This window comes from Schistocerca gregaria, chromosome 2, assembly GCF_023897955.1.
Source record: "Schistocerca gregaria isolate iqSchGreg1 chromosome 2, iqSchGreg1.2, whole genome shotgun sequence".
Lineage (NCBI taxonomy): Eukaryota > Metazoa > Arthropoda > Insecta > Orthoptera > Acrididae > Schistocerca > Schistocerca gregaria.
In genome coordinates this window covers 821,093,944-821,113,337 of record NC_064921.1, presented here as the reverse complement: position 1 = coordinate 821,113,337, position 19,394 = coordinate 821,093,944, and the positions used below count along the sequence as shown (strand labels likewise).

At 38.6% G+C, this 19,394-nt stretch overlaps 1 protein-coding gene across 1 annotated transcript in view; it reads left to right on the top strand.

The window, feature by feature from the left end:
• LOC126335161 (juvenile hormone acid O-methyltransferase-like) overlaps window positions 1-19,394 on the top strand; it is a 60,441-nt gene that overhangs the window by 13,872 nt on the left and 27,175 nt on the right. The window contains exon 5 of the mRNA XM_049998135.1: window positions 18,187-18,334. Coding sequence (XP_049854092.1) covers window positions 18,187-18,334 — 148 coding nt within the window. The remainder of the gene's footprint in view (window positions 1-18,186; window positions 18,335-19,394) is intronic.

Sequence of the window (19,394 nt, the reverse complement as noted above, 5' to 3'; positions counted from 1 at the left end):
GAACCCATCCAAACGAAGGTGGGCTTCGTTGCTAAGCCAAACAACAATGCGCATGCTAATTCCCACCATGCTACGAAGCCAACAGTGCAGTAACAGTGCAGTTTGAACTTCCTGACGCAAACCACTCAGAGAAGCTGTGACGATTTTATTTCATGTAGTTCAATAATTGCCCCCCCCCCTCCCTATATCACTAAGGTCACCTAATTCTAAAGTGCGCTTTTGTGCTGATTAATTCAAGATGTTACAATAAGATGTGAATGAAGTGTTTCTCAATCGGGATATTTCCATACTATCATAAGTAGCCATAATTTAGCTTCGTTTATTTGAACAAGTCAACTTCGAACACAAACAGTCACTGTTTCTGAAGCAGCGCAACAGAAGAAAATAAACGTTTTCCAGCGATTCTTCCTAGTATTGTGGTGGTGGTGGTAGTTAGTGTTTAACGTCCCGTTGACAACAAGGTCATTAGAGAAGGAGCGCAAGCTCGGGTTAGGGAAGGATTGGGAAGGAAATCGGCCGCGCCCTTTCAAAGGAACCATCCCGGCATGTGCCTGAAACGATTTAGGGAAATCACGGAAAACCTGTATCAGGATGGCCGGAGACGGGATTGAACCGTCGTCCTCCCGAATGCTAGTCCAGTGTGTTAACCACTGCGCCACCTCGCTCGGTAGTATTGTGAAGGAAAGTTTAATCACGAGTAACTGTCCTTAAACGAAACCGGAATAGATTCTTGAGAGCTTAGATTACGTTCTCGTGAGCAATGAAAAGTCTGCCCTCAAACCAATGTACGTATGCATAGTTGTATCTCACGGGCAGTACGACTTGTATAAGGCGCGGAACACAAAGGCCCAGAGCGCAGGTCGCCGGCGACGTCCCATCTGAGGCTGTATCCAAAAAGTGGTGGTACTTGAGTCGCTGTCTAGCGAAGACAGATCTGGCTGTATCCGGCTCCGTGCTGGGAGAAGTACTCGCGCGGCGGAAGGTTATAATTTCCCTATTGGCTAGCGAAGCTGCAGCGAATGCAGCTAGAGATACGTGTGTGGGGCGACGCCTGTTCTGCCCCTCTAGCTGCTTACCGGGACGCCCTCTGTGGATAGAGCAAGATACGGCGGGAACCAGCATGACCGCAGGTGTTGACCTGACGATAACCCGCTGAACAGAGATGCGTTGCGGGTTGGCCTCGTCGCAGGCGAATCCGAGATAGACACCAGTTTACATGGAAGTTCTCGCATAAATGATATCAAATATAACTACAATGACTGCACAGTATCTCTAAATTATTTAAATTGCCTGAAAAAAAAGTCGTGCCATTCCATGGCAAATTACGTCCTTTTCTGTTAGCACATACGTCTTGTAACTAATGCATCTGATTCCTAGATTGGTATTTTATCATGTTTCGTTGACAAGCTTTCCACGATTTATGCGTTACCATTTTCTTCGCCTTAACGAATCTCTGTTAATTTTATATGCTACTGATAAAATTATAATTCAAATATTCAGTTTTTCGGGCTCTTTAAGAGGATATATTATGCTTCTATGACCTTTTATGGTGCAGCAACACAAACACAAAAGTAAATCGTTTCGGATACAAGCAACGCACTTAATCAGATGACCAGTACATGGACGCACCAGCCACGCGTAAGTCTTACATTTCCGCGTCGCTACCTATACCTGTCCATCGCGAGGTGAGTCTTCTCTGCAGTGACAGCTTTAAGCGACCGTGCCACGCCCCCTCTACTTCCAAGGGCGCCATGTTCGTTTCAGTCAGAGGTTGCCGACTCATCGCTACTCCGGACAGCGTTTCGTGTGGCAGAGAACCCCTAACGTGAGCTACAACACTACCTATCCTTTGCCATGCCTTGTGCAGTTTCTTGCAGAGTATGTGTCTATATCTCATGTAATCTCACAATTTCGCTTATTATCGAAAGTACTATCACTTAGGATATAATGTGATATTTGAAATGACATCAGAATTGAAGATGGCGATCCAAGACGGTAGACCTGGGGAAACGAACACACTTCCTAGGTCACTTTTCATAACTTGAAAGTGGCGGGAATTCAAAAAAATCATTCCTTGCAAATGAGAAAAGTAAACAAAATTTTAATGTATCCAACGAGGGTACAGAGATTGAAATAAATATTGATGACTTAATCCAAACCATGCACAATTTTTGGTGAACTTAAGAACTGTTATAGCTAATCCAGATGAATCAGAAAAGTATTATCCAACGTATGATGGAAAATCCAATAATAATGTAACAATACTGTTTCATTTTGTGACTGTAAAGGAAAGAAATAAGATTTTATGTAGAATCGCACATTCTTTGATATTTACTATTAAAAACAGTCTTGATCACTATTTATTTATCAAGGTGACCGGTTTCGACCACAACTGTGGACATCTTCAGACCCACAGTTTGTTTACAAAGCTTTAATTAGAGGGCTACATACATTAATGAAGGTACATCAAGTTATAAAGCTACAAAAAGATGAATTACCATTGAGTATGAACCTCTTTCTGTTGGAGAATCAATTATGGAGAAACCAGTGCACGTCTTACCATACATAATGGTGGCTCCACCCACTTCAGACTGTATGATGACATTACTAACCAATGAGTTATAAATCGAATTACAATTTAAAATTTCATAGTTAAAAGAACATTGTCAAGAATTAAAAATAAATACACACTAAACTTAGCTTATTAAACAGCAATTGTCAATCAAGAAGCGTTAAAAATATTTAACTACGAAGGAAAAATTTACTTCAGTTTGGCTGTACATGGGTTGCCATCTCAAGGCCTGTAAGTGAACCATTTGGAACCACTGGTTGCCATGGTGAAGTTGGACACCATTGCAAACATGAGGCAGCAGGCTTTCTTCCACTGATAGTTGTCATAAAGTCGATAGTCGAACTAGTGGTTGCCATGGTGAGGACAAACGCCAGTGCAAAGATGTGGCAGCAGGCTTCTCACCAATGAAGTTGTTGTGAAAGGGGAATGGCGAAGACTGTCGCGTCAGACGATGTATTATTGAGCGGCAACTTGTCTTTATTGAAACGATTTTCAGTGAGTAAGCTGCAATAATCTGTAGCTGACATGTATACTACATGCTGCACAAATACAATACAAAGTAGTTGTCTGTATATATGAAATATTGTCTATGAAGTTGGTATGTAAATTACATGTGATAATTTTTAAGGGCTTTGCTATTCCTCAAGTTATATGCCAGTCTTATAAGCAAATAAGAATAATGAAGAACGAAGGAAAATTATAAAACTATGAGCCATATTGTCAAAAATAAAAGGATGTGAATTAGCAATATGAAGTCTAAAAGCATATAAGCAAAAATTCTTAAATAGATAGTGACAAAATAATGTTTGGTGAATAAAATTACAATGTAAAGATAAAATATTTCCTAAAAGTCTTAAAAATTCTTTTAAAAATTTTAAAAAGCAAGGGACAGGAAATTAACCATTCTAAAGAAGATCATCGAAAAATTCAAAGAAATGTTTATCTTTGTACTGTGGTTGTTCGTTTAAAACAGATAATGGATTACTTTTGTGAAGTGAAAAAGATTTCAATTTCTTATAAGGTAATTAGCAGTGGTCCTTTTGGCACAGTATGTAATATTTTCAAATTGTTACAAATGCAACCCTCAGTATGATTGTAACCATCAGATGTTGACCAAATATTGATTTGGTACATGCAATACAAGTAGTATATTCTTGGAAATGTGTTAAAAAGTTACAGCCAGTTTGGCCAATATACTGTTTTATCACAGTCATTACATGTTATTTTGTAAGCGCCTGACTTTTGGTATATATTTGAGTCTCCAACTGTGTGTTTCAGTTTCATCTGTAGGGAGTTATTAGTTTTAAATACCAGTGTCACAATTGTGTTCTTAAATAATTTATTTATTTTATCTGAAATAGGTCCCATTTATATCATTTTTGTAAATCTCTTCTTGGAATTTGTAACAGTATCATTTGTTTCTTGTAATTTTCGATATAACAGGTCCACCTGATGGGAATTATAATTGATAGCAACTGCTATCTGTTTTCATGTATCAATTTTCTTCTGGATTGCATCATATTGAAGAGGAAATTTCAGAATCCTGTGTATCATAGTCTTAAAAAACGCCATTTTGTATCTTGATGGATGGCATGATTTAGCAATTATTATTATGTCAGTTGATATGGGTTTTCTATAAATAGAAATATTATGTTTTCCATTCTTATTTGTAATTGTGAGGTCCAGCAAATTAATACTATTGGTACTTTCATGTTCTACTGTAAATACAAGTTTTGGATGTAAATTATTTGAGTTGTTAGCGAAAGCCTCGAGTTCTTCCTATAATTTAGGTCCACAATTGAGCAATTGTGTGATTGCTGACGTAAAGATTGCACATAAAATTAAAAATGTCATTACTAATGAAAAAGATAAAACCAGACATACTTATGATTTAAAAGTCGTAGAACAAAGCAACCAGAAGTTAATAACTAATAAAGCTGTTGCAATCAAGGCAGATAAAGGAAATACCCTTGTCATTGTTAGTGAACATGATTATGTTTCCAAGACTTTACAAATTTTTAATGATAATGGAATAACTGAGGTTAGTAAAAACCTGACTTCAAGATTTCAAAAAAAATATTAAAAAGCTTATTGATGTCCGTTACTCTTTACTTTAACCTAAATGTAAAATAACACTTAAAGCTGTGAACCCCACTTTACCTAAGTTGAGATCACAACTCAAATTACACAAACCAAATTTACAAATTCCTCCAATTGTTAATATTACCAGCACTCCTCTTATAGCCTGAACAAAAAGCTTCATCAAATCTTAAAATCCTTCTGCATTTATGAGGAAAATTGTAGTATTAAAAACAATTTGAATTAACGAAGTTAATTTATGATGTGGATATACCAAAAAACGCAAGGTTTGGATCGTTGGACATCACAAATCTTTACCCGAGTACATCTGTTCAAGAGACTATCTCTATTATTAAAGATAACTTAACGTATCACAAAATAATGAGCCCTGAAGAAATAGCAGAATTCATCAACAATTCCCTGTCTAGCACTGTAGCAGATATCTTTGTCAATTATGTTGAAATTCAATTTTATCAAAAATAATACAGAAATAACAAATGAAATTATATACTACACAAGATATGTTGACGACACATTGCTATTATATGACAGCTATAGGGAAGAAATTGATGCTTTCGCTAACAACTCAAATAATTTACATCCAAAACTTGTATTTACAGTAGAACTCGAAAGTAACGATAGTATTAATTTGCTGGAACTCACAATTACTAATAGGAATGGAAAACATAATATTTCTATTTATAGAAAACCCACATCAACTGACATAATAATAGATGCTAAATCATGCCATCCATCAAGATACAAAATGGCATTTTTTTAAACTATGATACATAGGATACTGAAATTTCCTCTTCAACATGATGAAATCCAGAAGGAAATTGATAGATCAAAACCGATAGCAGTTGCTAACAATTATAATTCCCATCAGGCTGATCTGTTATATCTAAAATTACAAGAAACAAATGATGCTCTCACAAATTCCAAGACGAGATTTACAAAAATGACATATATGGGACCTATTTCAGATAAAATAAACAAATAATTTAAGAACACAAGCGTGAAAATAACATTTAAAACTAATAACCCCCTACAGATAAAACTGAAACACACAACTGGAGACTCAAATATATACCAAAAGTCAGGAGTTTACAAAATAACATGTAATGACTGTGAGAAACAGTATATTGATCAAACTGGCTGTAACTTTTTAACACGTTTCAAAGAACATACAACTTGTACTGCATGTACCAAATCAATATTTGGTCAACATCTTGATGGTTACAGTCATTCTGTGGGTTGCATTTGTAACACTTTGAAAATATTACATACTGTGCCAACAGGACCACTGCTAAATAATATGAAGAAATTGAAATCTTTTCACTTCAAAAAAATAATCCATTATCTGTTTTAAACGAACAACCTCAGTACAAAGATAAACATTCCTTTGAGTTTTTCGATGGTCTTGTTTAGAACGTTTACTCTCCTGTCCATTGTTTTTTAAAATTTTAAGAAAAATTATTAAGACTTTTAGGAACTATTTTATCTTTACATTGTAATTTTATTCACCAAACATTATTTTATGACTATCTGTTTTAGAATATTTGCTTATATGCTTTTAGACTGCATATTGCTAATTTACGTCCTTTTATTTTTGATACTATGGCTCATAATTTTGTAATTTTTCTTCCTTTTTCATTATTTTTATCTGCTTATAAGACTGGCATATAACTTGAGGAATAGGAAAGCCTTTAAAAATTGTCACATGTAATTTACATACAAACTTCATAGACAATATTTTATACATACAGACAACTACTTCGTATTGTATCTGTGCAGTATGTAGTATACATGTCAGCTACAGATTATTGCAGCTTACTCACTGAAAATCTTTTCAATAAAGACATGTCACTGCTCAATAATACATAGTCTGATGCGAACTTCTTCGCCATTCCACTTTCACAACAACTTCATTGGAGAGAAGCCTGCTGCCAAATCTTTGCACTGTTGTTTGTCCTCACCATGGCAACCACTAGTTCGACTAACGACTTTACAATAACTATCAGTGGATAGAAGCCTGCTGCCTCATGTTTGCAATGGCTTCCAACTTCACCATGGCAACCAGTGCTTCCAAATGGTTCACTAACAGGATTTGAGAGGCCAACACATGTACTGCCAAACCGAAGTTCATTTTTCCAACATAGCTAAGTATTTTATCGTTTCTTAATTGACAGTAGCTATGTTTAGTGTGTATTTATTTTTAATTCTTGACAATGTTCTTTTAACTAAGAAATTTTACATTGTAATTCGACTTATAACTCATTGGTTAGGAATGACATCATGCAGTCTGAAGTGGCTGGAGCCTCCATAATATATAGTAAGATGTGCACCGGTTTCTCCAGATACGGAACCTGTACACCTCCCAAAAACTTGATCCTCCTCACCCATTTGTCTCCCCCATCCTCTCCCACCTCCGCCCGCTGCCGCGCCTGTATTTCCACGTCCCACCTGGTTTCCATTTCTCCACCCTCCTTACCCTCTCCCAAGGGTGCTTCCACCAGCTCCCCCTCCCTGATGATGTCCTCCTCCCCTCCACCTACCCCTCCTATCAAATTTGATCGTCCCCTCCCACTTCCTGTGTATTTTCCTTTGGGCACCCTCTCTCCCTTCTCTCTGCTTTTCCCTCCATCCCCCGTTCCTCAACCCTTCTTCAACCGGGTTTCCACTCCCCCTTCCTCCCTTCCTAACTCCTCCCTCTCTCCCCTGCCCGTGGCATCTCTGCTCTCCCTTTCTCCCTCTCCCACCCCCCATTCTCCTCTCTTGGCAGGTTCCCAGACTCGTACACGCTCAGTGGACATTCACGTGCCGGATATCATGGCCATCAGTGTCTTGTGTGTGTGCCTTCGTGTTTGTGTTTAGTGTTCTTTCGCCATCACGCCACCACTGTTCACCTGTGCCTTCGCAGTCGTCCGTGTTTTGTGCGCCGTGTCAACGGCTATTAGTGTTTCTTTCTCGTCTAGCGTGAACGACTTCGTGTTTATTGTTTTTCGTGTCTACAGTTTTTTCCCGCAATTTTTATTGTATTATCTGTACCACCTTTATGTCATATTTCTTGTACCACTCACGGCTGAAGAGCAGCGTAATATGTTGCTGACAGCCCACCTTTCTATAAGGTGATTAAAATAACAATAAAGAAGAAAAACTGGTTTCTCCAGTATTGATTCTCCGACAGAAAGAGGTTCCTACTCAATGGTAATTCATGTTTTTATAGCTTTATAACTTTATGTATGTTCTTTAATGTATGTAGCCCTCTAATTAAAGCTTTGTATACAACCTATAGATCAGAAGACGACCACAGAAGTGGTCGAAACCGGTCACTTTGAGAAATAAAACGTGATCAAGACGGTTTGTTACAGTAAATATTTGTAAGTGTAGAACATTCTTTGATTTCATCAACAGCTCTGTTATATTTGACTTGATCTGTAACTAATAAAATAAGCTTAGAAGGATGTATTCTCGATAACAGAAAAAAGGGTAAGAAAAATATGGTACCTCAGCTATTATCAATTCTTAGTGGATTTTTTAAAGGTTATCTAGAAAGTACGTGCGATAACGCAACGTTTACTAGGTCTTTTAGTTCTGGAGAGGCAATTCTTAGATTGCCTGATTATAATGTTGCTGGAATGAAATTAGAGATAGACTTCCTAAGGAAGGAAAGGTTGTAATAGAATTGATGGAAATTCGTGTACTAACTATTAAATATGAACCAACTTATGAGTTAGAACAACGAGAAAATATTCTGAAAAAATCGAAAGATATCTTTTTATGAAGTACAACTGTAGAAGCAGCAGGATTGAGTAGTAACAAAACTTTCGAACTAGATATCACTTAACTTTGCTGAATTTGATATGCCATATTTCGAATTTAATACAGTTCAGACAAATCGTAAAAATAATCAGTTACTTCACTCTTCATTATTCGACCACATTGTTGTTGCTGTGGTCTTCAGTCCTGAGACTGGTTTGATGCAGCTCTCCATGCTACTCTATCCTGGGCAAGCTTCTTCATCTCCCAGTACTTACTGCAACCTACATCCTTCTGAATCTGCTTAGTGTATTCATCTCTTGGTCTCCCTCTGCGATTTTTACCCTCCACGCTGTCCTCCAGTACTAAATTGGTGATCCCTTGATGCCTCAGAACATGTTCTACCAACCGATCCCTTCTTCTACTCAAGTTGTGCCACAAATTCCTCTTCTCCCCAATTCTATTCAAAACCTCCTCATTAGTTATGTGATCTACCCCTCTAATCTACAGCATTCTTTTGTAGCACCACATTTCGAAAGCTTCTATTCTCTTCTTGTCTCAAGTATTTATCGTCCATGTTTCACTTCCATACATGGCTACACTCCATACAAATACTTTCAGAAACGATTTCCTGACACTTAAATCTATCCTCGATGTTAACAAAGTTCTCTTCTTCAGAAACGCTTTCCTTCCCATTGCCAGGCTATATTTTATATCCACTCTACTTCGACCATCATCAGTTATTTTGCTCCTCAAATACCAAAACTCCTTTACTACTTTAAGTGTCTCATTTCCTAATCTAATTCCCTCAGCATCACCCGACGTAATTCGACTACATTCCATTATGGTTGTTTTGCTTTTTTTGAAATTCATCTTATATCCTCCTGTCAAGACACTACCCATTCAGATCAACTGCTCTTCCAAGTCCTTTGCTGTCTCTGAGAGAATTACAATCTTATCGGCGAACCTCAAAGATTTTATTTCTTCTCCATGGATTTTAATACCTACTCCAAATTTTTATTTTGTTTCCTTTACTGCTTGCTCAATATACAGATTGAATAACATTGGGGAGACGCTACAACCCTGTCTTACACCCTTCCCAACCACTGCTTCCCTTTCATGCCCCTCGACTCTTATAACTGCCATCTGGTTTCTGTACAAATTGTAAATAGCTTTTCGCTCCCTGTATTTTACCCCTGCCACCTTTAGAATTTGAAAGAGAGTATCCCAGTCAACATTTTCAAAAGCTTTCTCTAAGTCTACAAATGCTAGAAACGTAGGTTTGCCTTGCCTTAATCTTTCTTCTAAGATAAGTCGTAAGGTCAGTATTGCCTCACCTGTTCCAACATTTCTACGGAATCCAAACTGATCCTCCCCGAGATCTGATTCTACTAGTTTTTCCATTCGTCTGTAAAGAATTCGTGTTAGTATTTTGCAGCTGTGGCTTATTAAACTGATTGTTCGGTAATTTTCACATCTGTCAACACCTGATTTCTTTGGGATTGGAATTATTATATTCTTCATGAAGTCTGCGGGTATTTCGCCTTTTTCATACATCTTGTTCACTAGATGGTGGAGTTTTCTGAGGACTGGCTGTCCCAAGGCTGTCAGTAGTTCCAATGGAATGTTGTCTACTCTGGGGGCCTTGTTTCGACTCACGTCTTTCAGTGCTCTGTCAAACTCTTCACGCAGTATCGTATCTCCCATTTCATCTTCATCCACATCCTCTTCCATTTCCATAATATTGTCCTCAAGTACATCGCCCTTGTATAAACCCTCTATATACTCCTTCCATCTTTCTGCTTTCCCTTCTTTGCTTAGAACTGTGTTACCATCTGAGCTCTTGATGTTTATACAAGTGGTTCTCTTCTCTCCAAAGGTCTCTTTATTTTTCCTGTAGGCAGTATCTATCTTACCCCTAGCGAGATAAGCTTCTACATCCTTACATTTGTCCTCTAGCCATCCCTGCTTAGTCATTTTGCACTTCCTGTCGATCTCATTTTTGAGACGTTTGTATTCCTTTTAGCCTGCTTCATTTCCTCCATTTTTATATTTTCTCCTTTCATCAATTAAGTTCAATATTTCTTCTGTTACCCAAGGATTTCTAGCAGCCCTCGTCTTTTTACCCACTTTATCCTCTGATGCCTTCACGACTTCATCCCTCAGAGCTACCCATTCTTCTTCTACTGTATTTGTTTCCCCCATACCTGTAAATTGCTCCCTTATGCTATACTTGAAACTTCGTACAACCTCTGGTTCTTTTAGTTTATCCAGGTCCCATCTCCTTAAATTCCCACCTTTTTGCAGTTTCTTCAGTTTTAATCTACAGGCCACAACCAATAGATTGTGGTCAGTGTCCACATCTGCCCCTGGAAATGTCTTACAATTTAAAACCTGGTTCCTAAATCTCTGTCTTACCATTATGTCATCTTTCTGATACCTTTTAGTAACTCCAGGGTTCTTCCATGTATACAGCCTTCTTTTATGATTCTTGAACCAAGTGTTAGCTATGATTAAGTTGTGCTCTGTGCAAAATTCTACCAGGCGGCTTCCTCTTTCATTTCTTAGCCCCAATCCATATTCAACTACTATGTTTCCTTCTCTCACTTTTCCTACTGCCGAATGCCAGTCACCCATGACTATTAAATTTTCTTTATCCTTCACTATCTGAATAATTTATTTTATTTGATCAAACATTTCTTCAATTTCTTCATCATCTGCAGAGCTAGTTGCCATATAAACTTGTACTACTGTAGTAGGTGTGGGCTTTGTGTCTATCTTGCCACAATAATGCGTTCACTATGCTGTTTGTAGTAGCTTACCCGCATTCCTATTTTCCTATTCATTATTAAACCTACTCCTGCATTACCCCTATTTGATTTTGTGTTTATATCCCTGTAGTCACCTGACCAGAAGTCTTGTTCCTCCTGCCACCGAACTTCACTAATTTCCACTATATCTAACTTTAACCTATCCATTTCCCTTCTTAAATTTTCTAACCTACCTGCCCGATTAAGGGATCTGACATTCCACGCCCTGATCCATAGAACGCCAGTTTTCTTTCTGCTGATAACTACGTCTTCTTGAGAACTCCCCTCCTGGAGATCCGAATGGGGGACTATTTTACCTCTGGAATATTTTACCCAAGAGGACGCCATCATCATTTAATCATACAGTAAGGCTGCATGCCCTCGAGAATAATTACGTCCGTCGTTTCCCTTTGCTTCCAGCCGTTCGCAGTACCAGCACATCAAGGCCGTTTTGGTTATTGTTACAAGGCCAGATCAGACAATCATCCAGAATGTTTCCCTTGCAACTACTGAAAAGGCTGCTGCCCCTCTTCAGGAACCACACGTTTGTCTGGCCTCTCAACAGATACCCCTCTGTTGTTGTTGCACCTACGGTACGGCTATCTGTATCGCTGAGGCACGCTAGCCTCCCCACCAACGGCAAGGTCCAAGGTTCATAGGCGGAGGTCGACCACATTCCATGGAACAAATGAAATTTTCCTACAGGAAATCTGGAATATTAACCCACTAAATAATATTCTCAAAGCATAAATCCATTTCTCGATTTTAAATGAGTTACACTACTCATATCAGATGCTGACGTTATTCCATGTAATTTCATAACGAACTATCCTATCTATATGATTAACGTAATTATTGTAAGTTCACAGGAAAGGACTAGGAATCTTTGTGTGGAACTTTTAATGAACAAATTCTTTCAGATACTTCAACGTATGTAGGAATTTACAGTAAGAATAATTTAACTCTCAATGCTTGGCACAGAATATTTACTGAAAGTTTTTAACTATATTAATGAATAAACAATAAGAAAAAGTTAAAGAAATTTTAACATTATGTTTTCATTTCATTTTAAAATATTTTCAGGAAGATAAAGAAAACAAAACTGAAAAATTTAGAATGGTAATTAGAAAATGATTACTCATTGTATTTCTTGTGTATAGCTCTTTTTATATAAATTATATTAGCATTTTGATTTTTCAGAAAAGTGAACTTACGTATACATTCTTTTGCTCTATTTGTAGTATGACTTACGTGAAACATTCTCTCGCGCCAATTTAATGCAGTTCAAAACTTTTTTCAGAGACAGTGCTGATGGACAATCCATTGAAAATAATAGCGGAACACGTTTCACTTTAAACATAAATTAATTGTTTTTAAGTTATCTTCAGTATTCGTACTATCATTTACATGTTATTCACGTTTCTTCACTTCCAATAAAACATGAAAATGTGTAGAAAATAACTTATTTACATCCAAAATGAACTGATGGAAGTAGTGCTTGTAGAATGTACTTTGTCACTCGAATACCTAATATATATACCATTTTAGAAGATATTTACTACGTCAAAGCTCTAAACCGAGTGTGAAGACTGAAGGATTTTGACCATTATCTCATGAAATCATCAAAGTGTCAGTGGTTAGAGAAGAACTACCTATCTGACAAAACTTTTTCTATTCTCGCATCTGTACTATCTATCACCATGTAAAGGGCAAGTTTAAGACCCATCCTAATTAGCAGATGGTGTGTTTCATCCCGAAATAATGGAGCCCTCTGTTACCTCAGAAGCAAGATGCGCTGATGTGCGAGAAGTCAGAGCCCGGAAGCTCGGTTTATAGGACTAACACAGTGGAAAGTGTTTGCACTTTTTAGGAATGAAGTTAATTTTGTCCTATTAAATTTCATAATCTTTAAATGGACAATGACTGTCTAGAAAAAAGAATATTAATGAATTTCATAAAGATAAGTAACGAAAAGATGGATTTGTAAAGAAAGTGTATCAAGACATCAGAAAATTAAAGTTACATGTGAATGTGGTAGAACTGTTGGTGAAACGAGAACACAAAAAAATCAAGTTCAATCGACAGTTCATAAAAATCGTATGGCTGCTCACGAAGAAAGAATTAGGAAAATTTTGAGCAAAGGAATGATTTCTTTATTCACCATAATTTATTTCGTTTTTATTTTTCTTATGTTCACTTTTTATAAAGAAATAATAAATTTTATTTTCTTGCAATTACGTTTTATATGAAATATTAGATTTTATTTTCTTGCATTCACCTTTTGTCTGAAGAAAATAATAATTTGAAAATTGGTGAATGTGATACGAAAAAATGTTCAGAATTATTAACACTTCTAAGTAATTTAAAAGAAATTAAATGATTTAGACCTGAAAAGTAGATGTTTTGCTAAGCTCTGTGTAAGTTCTAATCAGCTAGCTCACGAGGAACGAATCAGCTAGTGAGCTACAACTGAGATATGATCTACCAAAACGTACTGATCTCACTTTCTATAGAAAATCTGACACCCGTGCAGATTGAACCACGCGTGGAATATTTTTAAGCTACACTGTAGCGCCAAAGAAACTGGGAGAGGCATGAGTATTCAAATACAGAGAGACGTAAACAAGCAAAATACGGCGCAGGGGCCGGAAACGCATTTATAAGACAAAGAGTGTCTGGTATAGTTGTTAGATCGGTTACTGCTACTACAATGGCAGGTTACAAACATTTAAGTGAGTTTGAACGTGGTGTTAGAGTCAGCCCAGAAGCGACGTGACGCAGCATCGTCGCGGCAGCGATAAAGTGGGGATTTTCCCGTATGGCCATTACACGTGTGTACCGAAAACATCAGGAATCCAGTAAAACATTAAATCTACGACATCGCCGCGGCCAGAAAAAGATCCTGCAAGAATGGGATCAATGACGACTGAAGATAATCGTTCAGCATGACAGTCTTCCACAAAGTTCTGCAGATTTCAATGCTGGGCCATCAGCAAGTATACGAACCATTTAACGAAACTTCATCGATATGTGCTTTCAGAGCAGAAGGCTTTCTCGTGTACCGTTGATGACTGCACAACACAAAGCAATACGCCTTGATTTGGCCCGACAACACCGAAATTGCACTCTTGATTACTGGTAACATATTGCCTCGTCGGACAAGTCTCATTTCAAATTGTGTAAAGGACGTGTACGGCTATGGTGACAACCTCATGAATCCATGGACCCTGCATGTTACCTGGGGCTGTTCAAACCGGTGGAGGCTCTGTAATGGTGTAGAGCGTCTGCAGTTGGAATGATACGGGACCCCTTATACGTCTAGATACGACTCTGGCAGGTGACACGTACGTAAGCATCCTGTCTGATCACTTGCATCCATTCATGTCCATTGTGCATTCCAACGGAATTCGGCAACTCCAGCAGGACAGTTCCACACCCCACACGTACAGAATTGCTACAGAGTGGCTCCAGGAACACTCTTCTGAATTTAAACACTGACGCTGGCCACCAAACTCCGCGGACATGAACATTTTGATCATAACTGAGATGCCTTGGAACGTGCTCAGAAGAGATCTCCAACCCCTCGCACTCTTACGGAATTATGGACAGCCCTGCAGGAATCGTGGTGTCATTTCCCTCTATAATGGGAATCGATGATGATGGTGACTAGTTGTTCCTGTTCGACATTGATATTGGCAAGATATCGCCCGCAGGGATTCCATGACATTCGATAATGTTTTACCTTCAAACTTGAAGTCGATAACAAATGACAAAAGAAATATTTTCTTCGTGTTATATAATTAAAGATTAATAATTTCGGATTTTTGCTTTACTTGTACTGTGAAACCTTGATTCTTACCAAATTTCTTGGTTCTAAGTCAAGTACCATATAGGTTTTGGTGAGTGAGGTTTCGAGTGTCAAAATATGTGATAATCGGCAATTTCTTTTTATAGTATTGACTTAGAGGCTTAAATTTTTACACTGCGAAGGGGCCATAGAACTTGAATATGATACGCCAACCTGTTACAGAGAAAGTTTGTCTTAAGGGACGGACAGACAAACAGACGGATGAAAAATGGCCAAAAAATTATTTTTTCGTGTTATAGTTTTACAAATTAAGCATTTTCGATTTTTTTGCTTTAAAATTGTACTGTGAAACCTTGTTCCTAGCCAAATTTCATGATTCTAGGTCAACCGAAGTATCCTATAGGTCTTGATGAATGAGTTTTGCGAGTATGGAAATATGTGACATACATAGCTGTATCTTTTGACTGCATCGACTTGGAACCTTACAATTTTTACACCGCTTAGAGACCACAGCCCTCTCTGGCTGCTGAGGCAACACTGGGATCAGCTGCGCATAATGGGAGATGGGACACTGTGGTGTGGATAATGAGAAGCCTGGGGACGTGGGGAGGGGGAGGGATAGCAGTGTAGGCTGGGGGACGCTAATGTGCTGCCTGTGGGAGCTTACAGGGACCATGGAGAGCGAGTAGGCAGCTAGGTGCAGGCAGGAGGTTAGACGGAGCGTGGGGTGGGGGGTTAACGGGAAAGGGTACATTGGTGTATAGAGGTCTGTGTAGTGCTGGAATGTGTGCATGCAAGGGGCTAGAGAGCACGACAAAGACTAACGACAGTTGAGGCCAGGAGGGTTACAGGAACGTAGAATATACTGCAGGGAGAGTTCCCACCTGAGCAGTCCAGAAAAGCTGTTGCTGGTGGGAAGGATCGAGGTGGTGCAGGCTGTGAAGCAATCATTCACAAGAAGAAAGTTGTGCTCGCAGCATGCTCAGCAATGTGGTGGTCCAGCTGTTTCTTGACCACAGTTTGTCAGTGGCCGTTCAGGCAGACAGAAAGCTTGTTAGCAGTCACGCCCACGTAAACGCAGCACAGTAATTGCAGCTTAATTTTGGATCACTTGACTGGTTTCACAGGTAGCCCTGCCTTTGATGGACTGGAGTAGGTGATGGTGGAAGTGTGACGCTATAACGCAGTCCTTGCTACGAGTTTTTTCGCTTACTTAACACGTGAAACCGTTTGTATACGATGTATTGTCTAGTGTAAATATGTATTGTAAATACTATGTTTAAATTATGTAATATTTAACACTGGCAAGTCAGGGCATATTTAGTAAACGTTGAAGTCAGAGAGATTGTTTTGTCGTGCCGCTGGGCGCGGGAGCGCGCCAGCGAGCAGTGGTAGCAGTGACGCCGTGCTCGGAGTAAGATGTACAGTAGAATTCTGCTATTCCTAGCTATGTTACGTCTAACAGCTAGTGTGTGGATCTAAGTACGACGGGAAAGTAATGGTCGGTATATCTGGAAGCATGGCCGGGCAAGTTATTATGGATTAATGGGCATAGTGCTGAAGAAACGAGGGCTTAAACGTGAAGCGCACTGTGGGCCCAAGTCGCAACAGTAAAAGCCCACTGCCACATTGTGTCGCCGCCGTGGACTTCCGTCGATCCTCCGACGACGAGGGAAGTATGATATACGTAATTTTCGTAGGATAAAATTGTAGAAGGCTGGCCAGTGACTGTGCTTTTCTCTGAAGTTGAACAATTAATAACAAGCATTGCATAATCGAAGTGTTGCATTCCACCCGACAATAACACCAAGTACGTTCCTTCCGGTCCTTACTTATCTTATTGAATCGAGTGTGTCACGCCACAATCAGGAGAAAATATGTTAATTATCAAATTATTAGCATAGACGATGAAGAGTAAATTTCAGACTGTTTTGAACGATTGGTTATCATAGTTAATTGTTGCACGTGATGCGGTTATGCCAACCGTAGTAACTTAATAATAGACTGAAGTAATACAATTGATTATTAAGATTTATTTCCATGCATATTCAGCTGAAGTGGCCGGCCTGTGTGACTGAGCGGTTCTAGGCGTTTCAGTCTGGAACCATGTGACCGCTACGGTTCCAGGTTCGAATCGTGCCTCCGGCATGGTTGTGTGTGAAGTCCTCAGGTTAGATAGGTTTAAGTAGTTCATAAGTTCTAGGGGACTGATGACCTCAGGTATTAAGTCTCATAGTGCTCAGAGCCATTTGAACAATTTTTTCAGCTAAAGTTAGTTCAAGGATATTTCATGAAATTATAAAGCTTATTCCACCTGACAATCGCCCAATTAATAAATTATTATCATTCAAAACATAATTAATCAATTATTGGCAATATATTTCATTATCAGTAGATTTAACTGTGCAAAGTACGTAATTTTAAAGACAGAATGACAGACCATTATTCAAAATCTAGATAGATAATTATCTGTGTTGTCAGCATTGCACTTAGTTGACAAATTATGAACAAAATAACTATCAAATTACTTAATAAAAGTTAACCACTAATGTTTAAGTGTAGTTACATTGTTATGACATTATTTTATATGACTACTGAGGGTGACACATCACTCACGCAAAGGTTCACTTTCCACTTGCTGCGCTACAAACATGTAAACTTTATCTTTGACACAATTATTCACGTATTTAACAGTACTGTCGCTAATAAGTTGAGCTGGCGACCGATTTTTTAATTGCTTTTACATTTTACTCATTTCTTTTTGCAAAATTTCCACTGGCAAATTTTATTTCCAATTTATTTCCATTATTTCCATTATTATGAAATTACTCATTCAATAACGATCAAGTTATAACGTCTCCTGTTTCCCGCGGAATAATCATTATTTACTTCGGATTCTGATGCCTTATCCCGACACGGGTCAAAATTGATAATTTACGGTCATTGTTAACTTGTAATTTCGCAAATCCCGGGAAGTTGGGTGGTGTTATAGAAGGACGTATGGGACAATTGTTGCATCTAGGTCTGTTACGGGGATATGTGCCATGAGGCATGGGGGTTGGGAGTAGAATGTGATTTATTCTTTTCTGAAGACAAATCGTTTGCAAGCGTTGTAGTGGAGCGTCGATGTTCACGGATTTTGCCGTTCCTCTCAGGACGTGGAGAAGTTCGTATCTCCGTACCAGCACAGTGAGGACCCAGAGAGCGACTTCCGCCAGCTGCTGCAGAGCGAGGGCTACCAGGTGCTGCGCTGTGACGTAGCGCCAGAGGTGATCTTCTTCCCGAGTGAGATGCAGCGTACAGGTGAGCAGCTCCTTTACATTTAGTGTCAGCCAGTGTCTCAGGAACAACGCTTTACATGTGCCTGGGTGAAGCTAACACCAAAACCTCCAGCTGTCCGACGCTCAGACCTGTACCAACCGTCGTATATCGATAGTGTGTCAACCAAAGCTCCGATTTAGTTTGTACTATGTGCTGTCGTCCAGTAGAACGACGTAAACTTTAATTAAAAGCAACATGATAACTATGGAGCACACAAAAAGCATTTCGATCAGTAACCATCAGGTATAGTTTCCATGGGTAGAGCTTTAGATCGCTGTACTAAGCATACTGGGTTTAAAACCCAATGACTGCAATTTTTCTTTACTATATTACGAGTGAAAATGTTATATGGAAGTACGTCATGTTTATAGAACTGTGCACCTGGCAGTCTGTTTTCGCTTATTTTCATTGAAATCACGCAGTAAACCTACAGAGTACATTTGCAATTTCACAGAATATACAACCAGAACAAAAAGGAAGAAACAGTTGAAACACATGTGCAGAAGTAATAATAAAAATAATGGTCAAAATAATAAAAGTAATAGCCGTAATAATAACGAGCGTGATCCACTCAGGAATTAAGGCTTCACAGTACTGGCTGCTTAAGAAGAAGTGTATGAAGAAAATTACTTTTGTTCACCAAGCACATTTGATAAAACTTACATTTGTGCATCCACCCTGAAGATTGCCGAATGAAAGATTGTGCCTGAAACAGAACTTTGTCGAAGTTTGAAAGCCATTATCCACGGGTGAAGGTGAGAATTATGCAAATGTGGAGAACCAAACTGACTGTATGTGACTTGCTACAGCATAACAAGATTTTTCCGTTGTTGCTGACTAATCTCTTCCGAAGAATCTACAGCAGCATCAGACATTTTACCCGTCATATGCTTGTACACTCTGAAGGATTGAAGATCGGACGGTTGATAAATGAAGGTTGTGTTTGCTGGAATTACGTGAATTGCGATATTGTTTCCTGGTAGGTTACTTGTGCGTGCTTGTCACGAAGAACACTAATGTCTTCCTGGGGTCCATACGAATC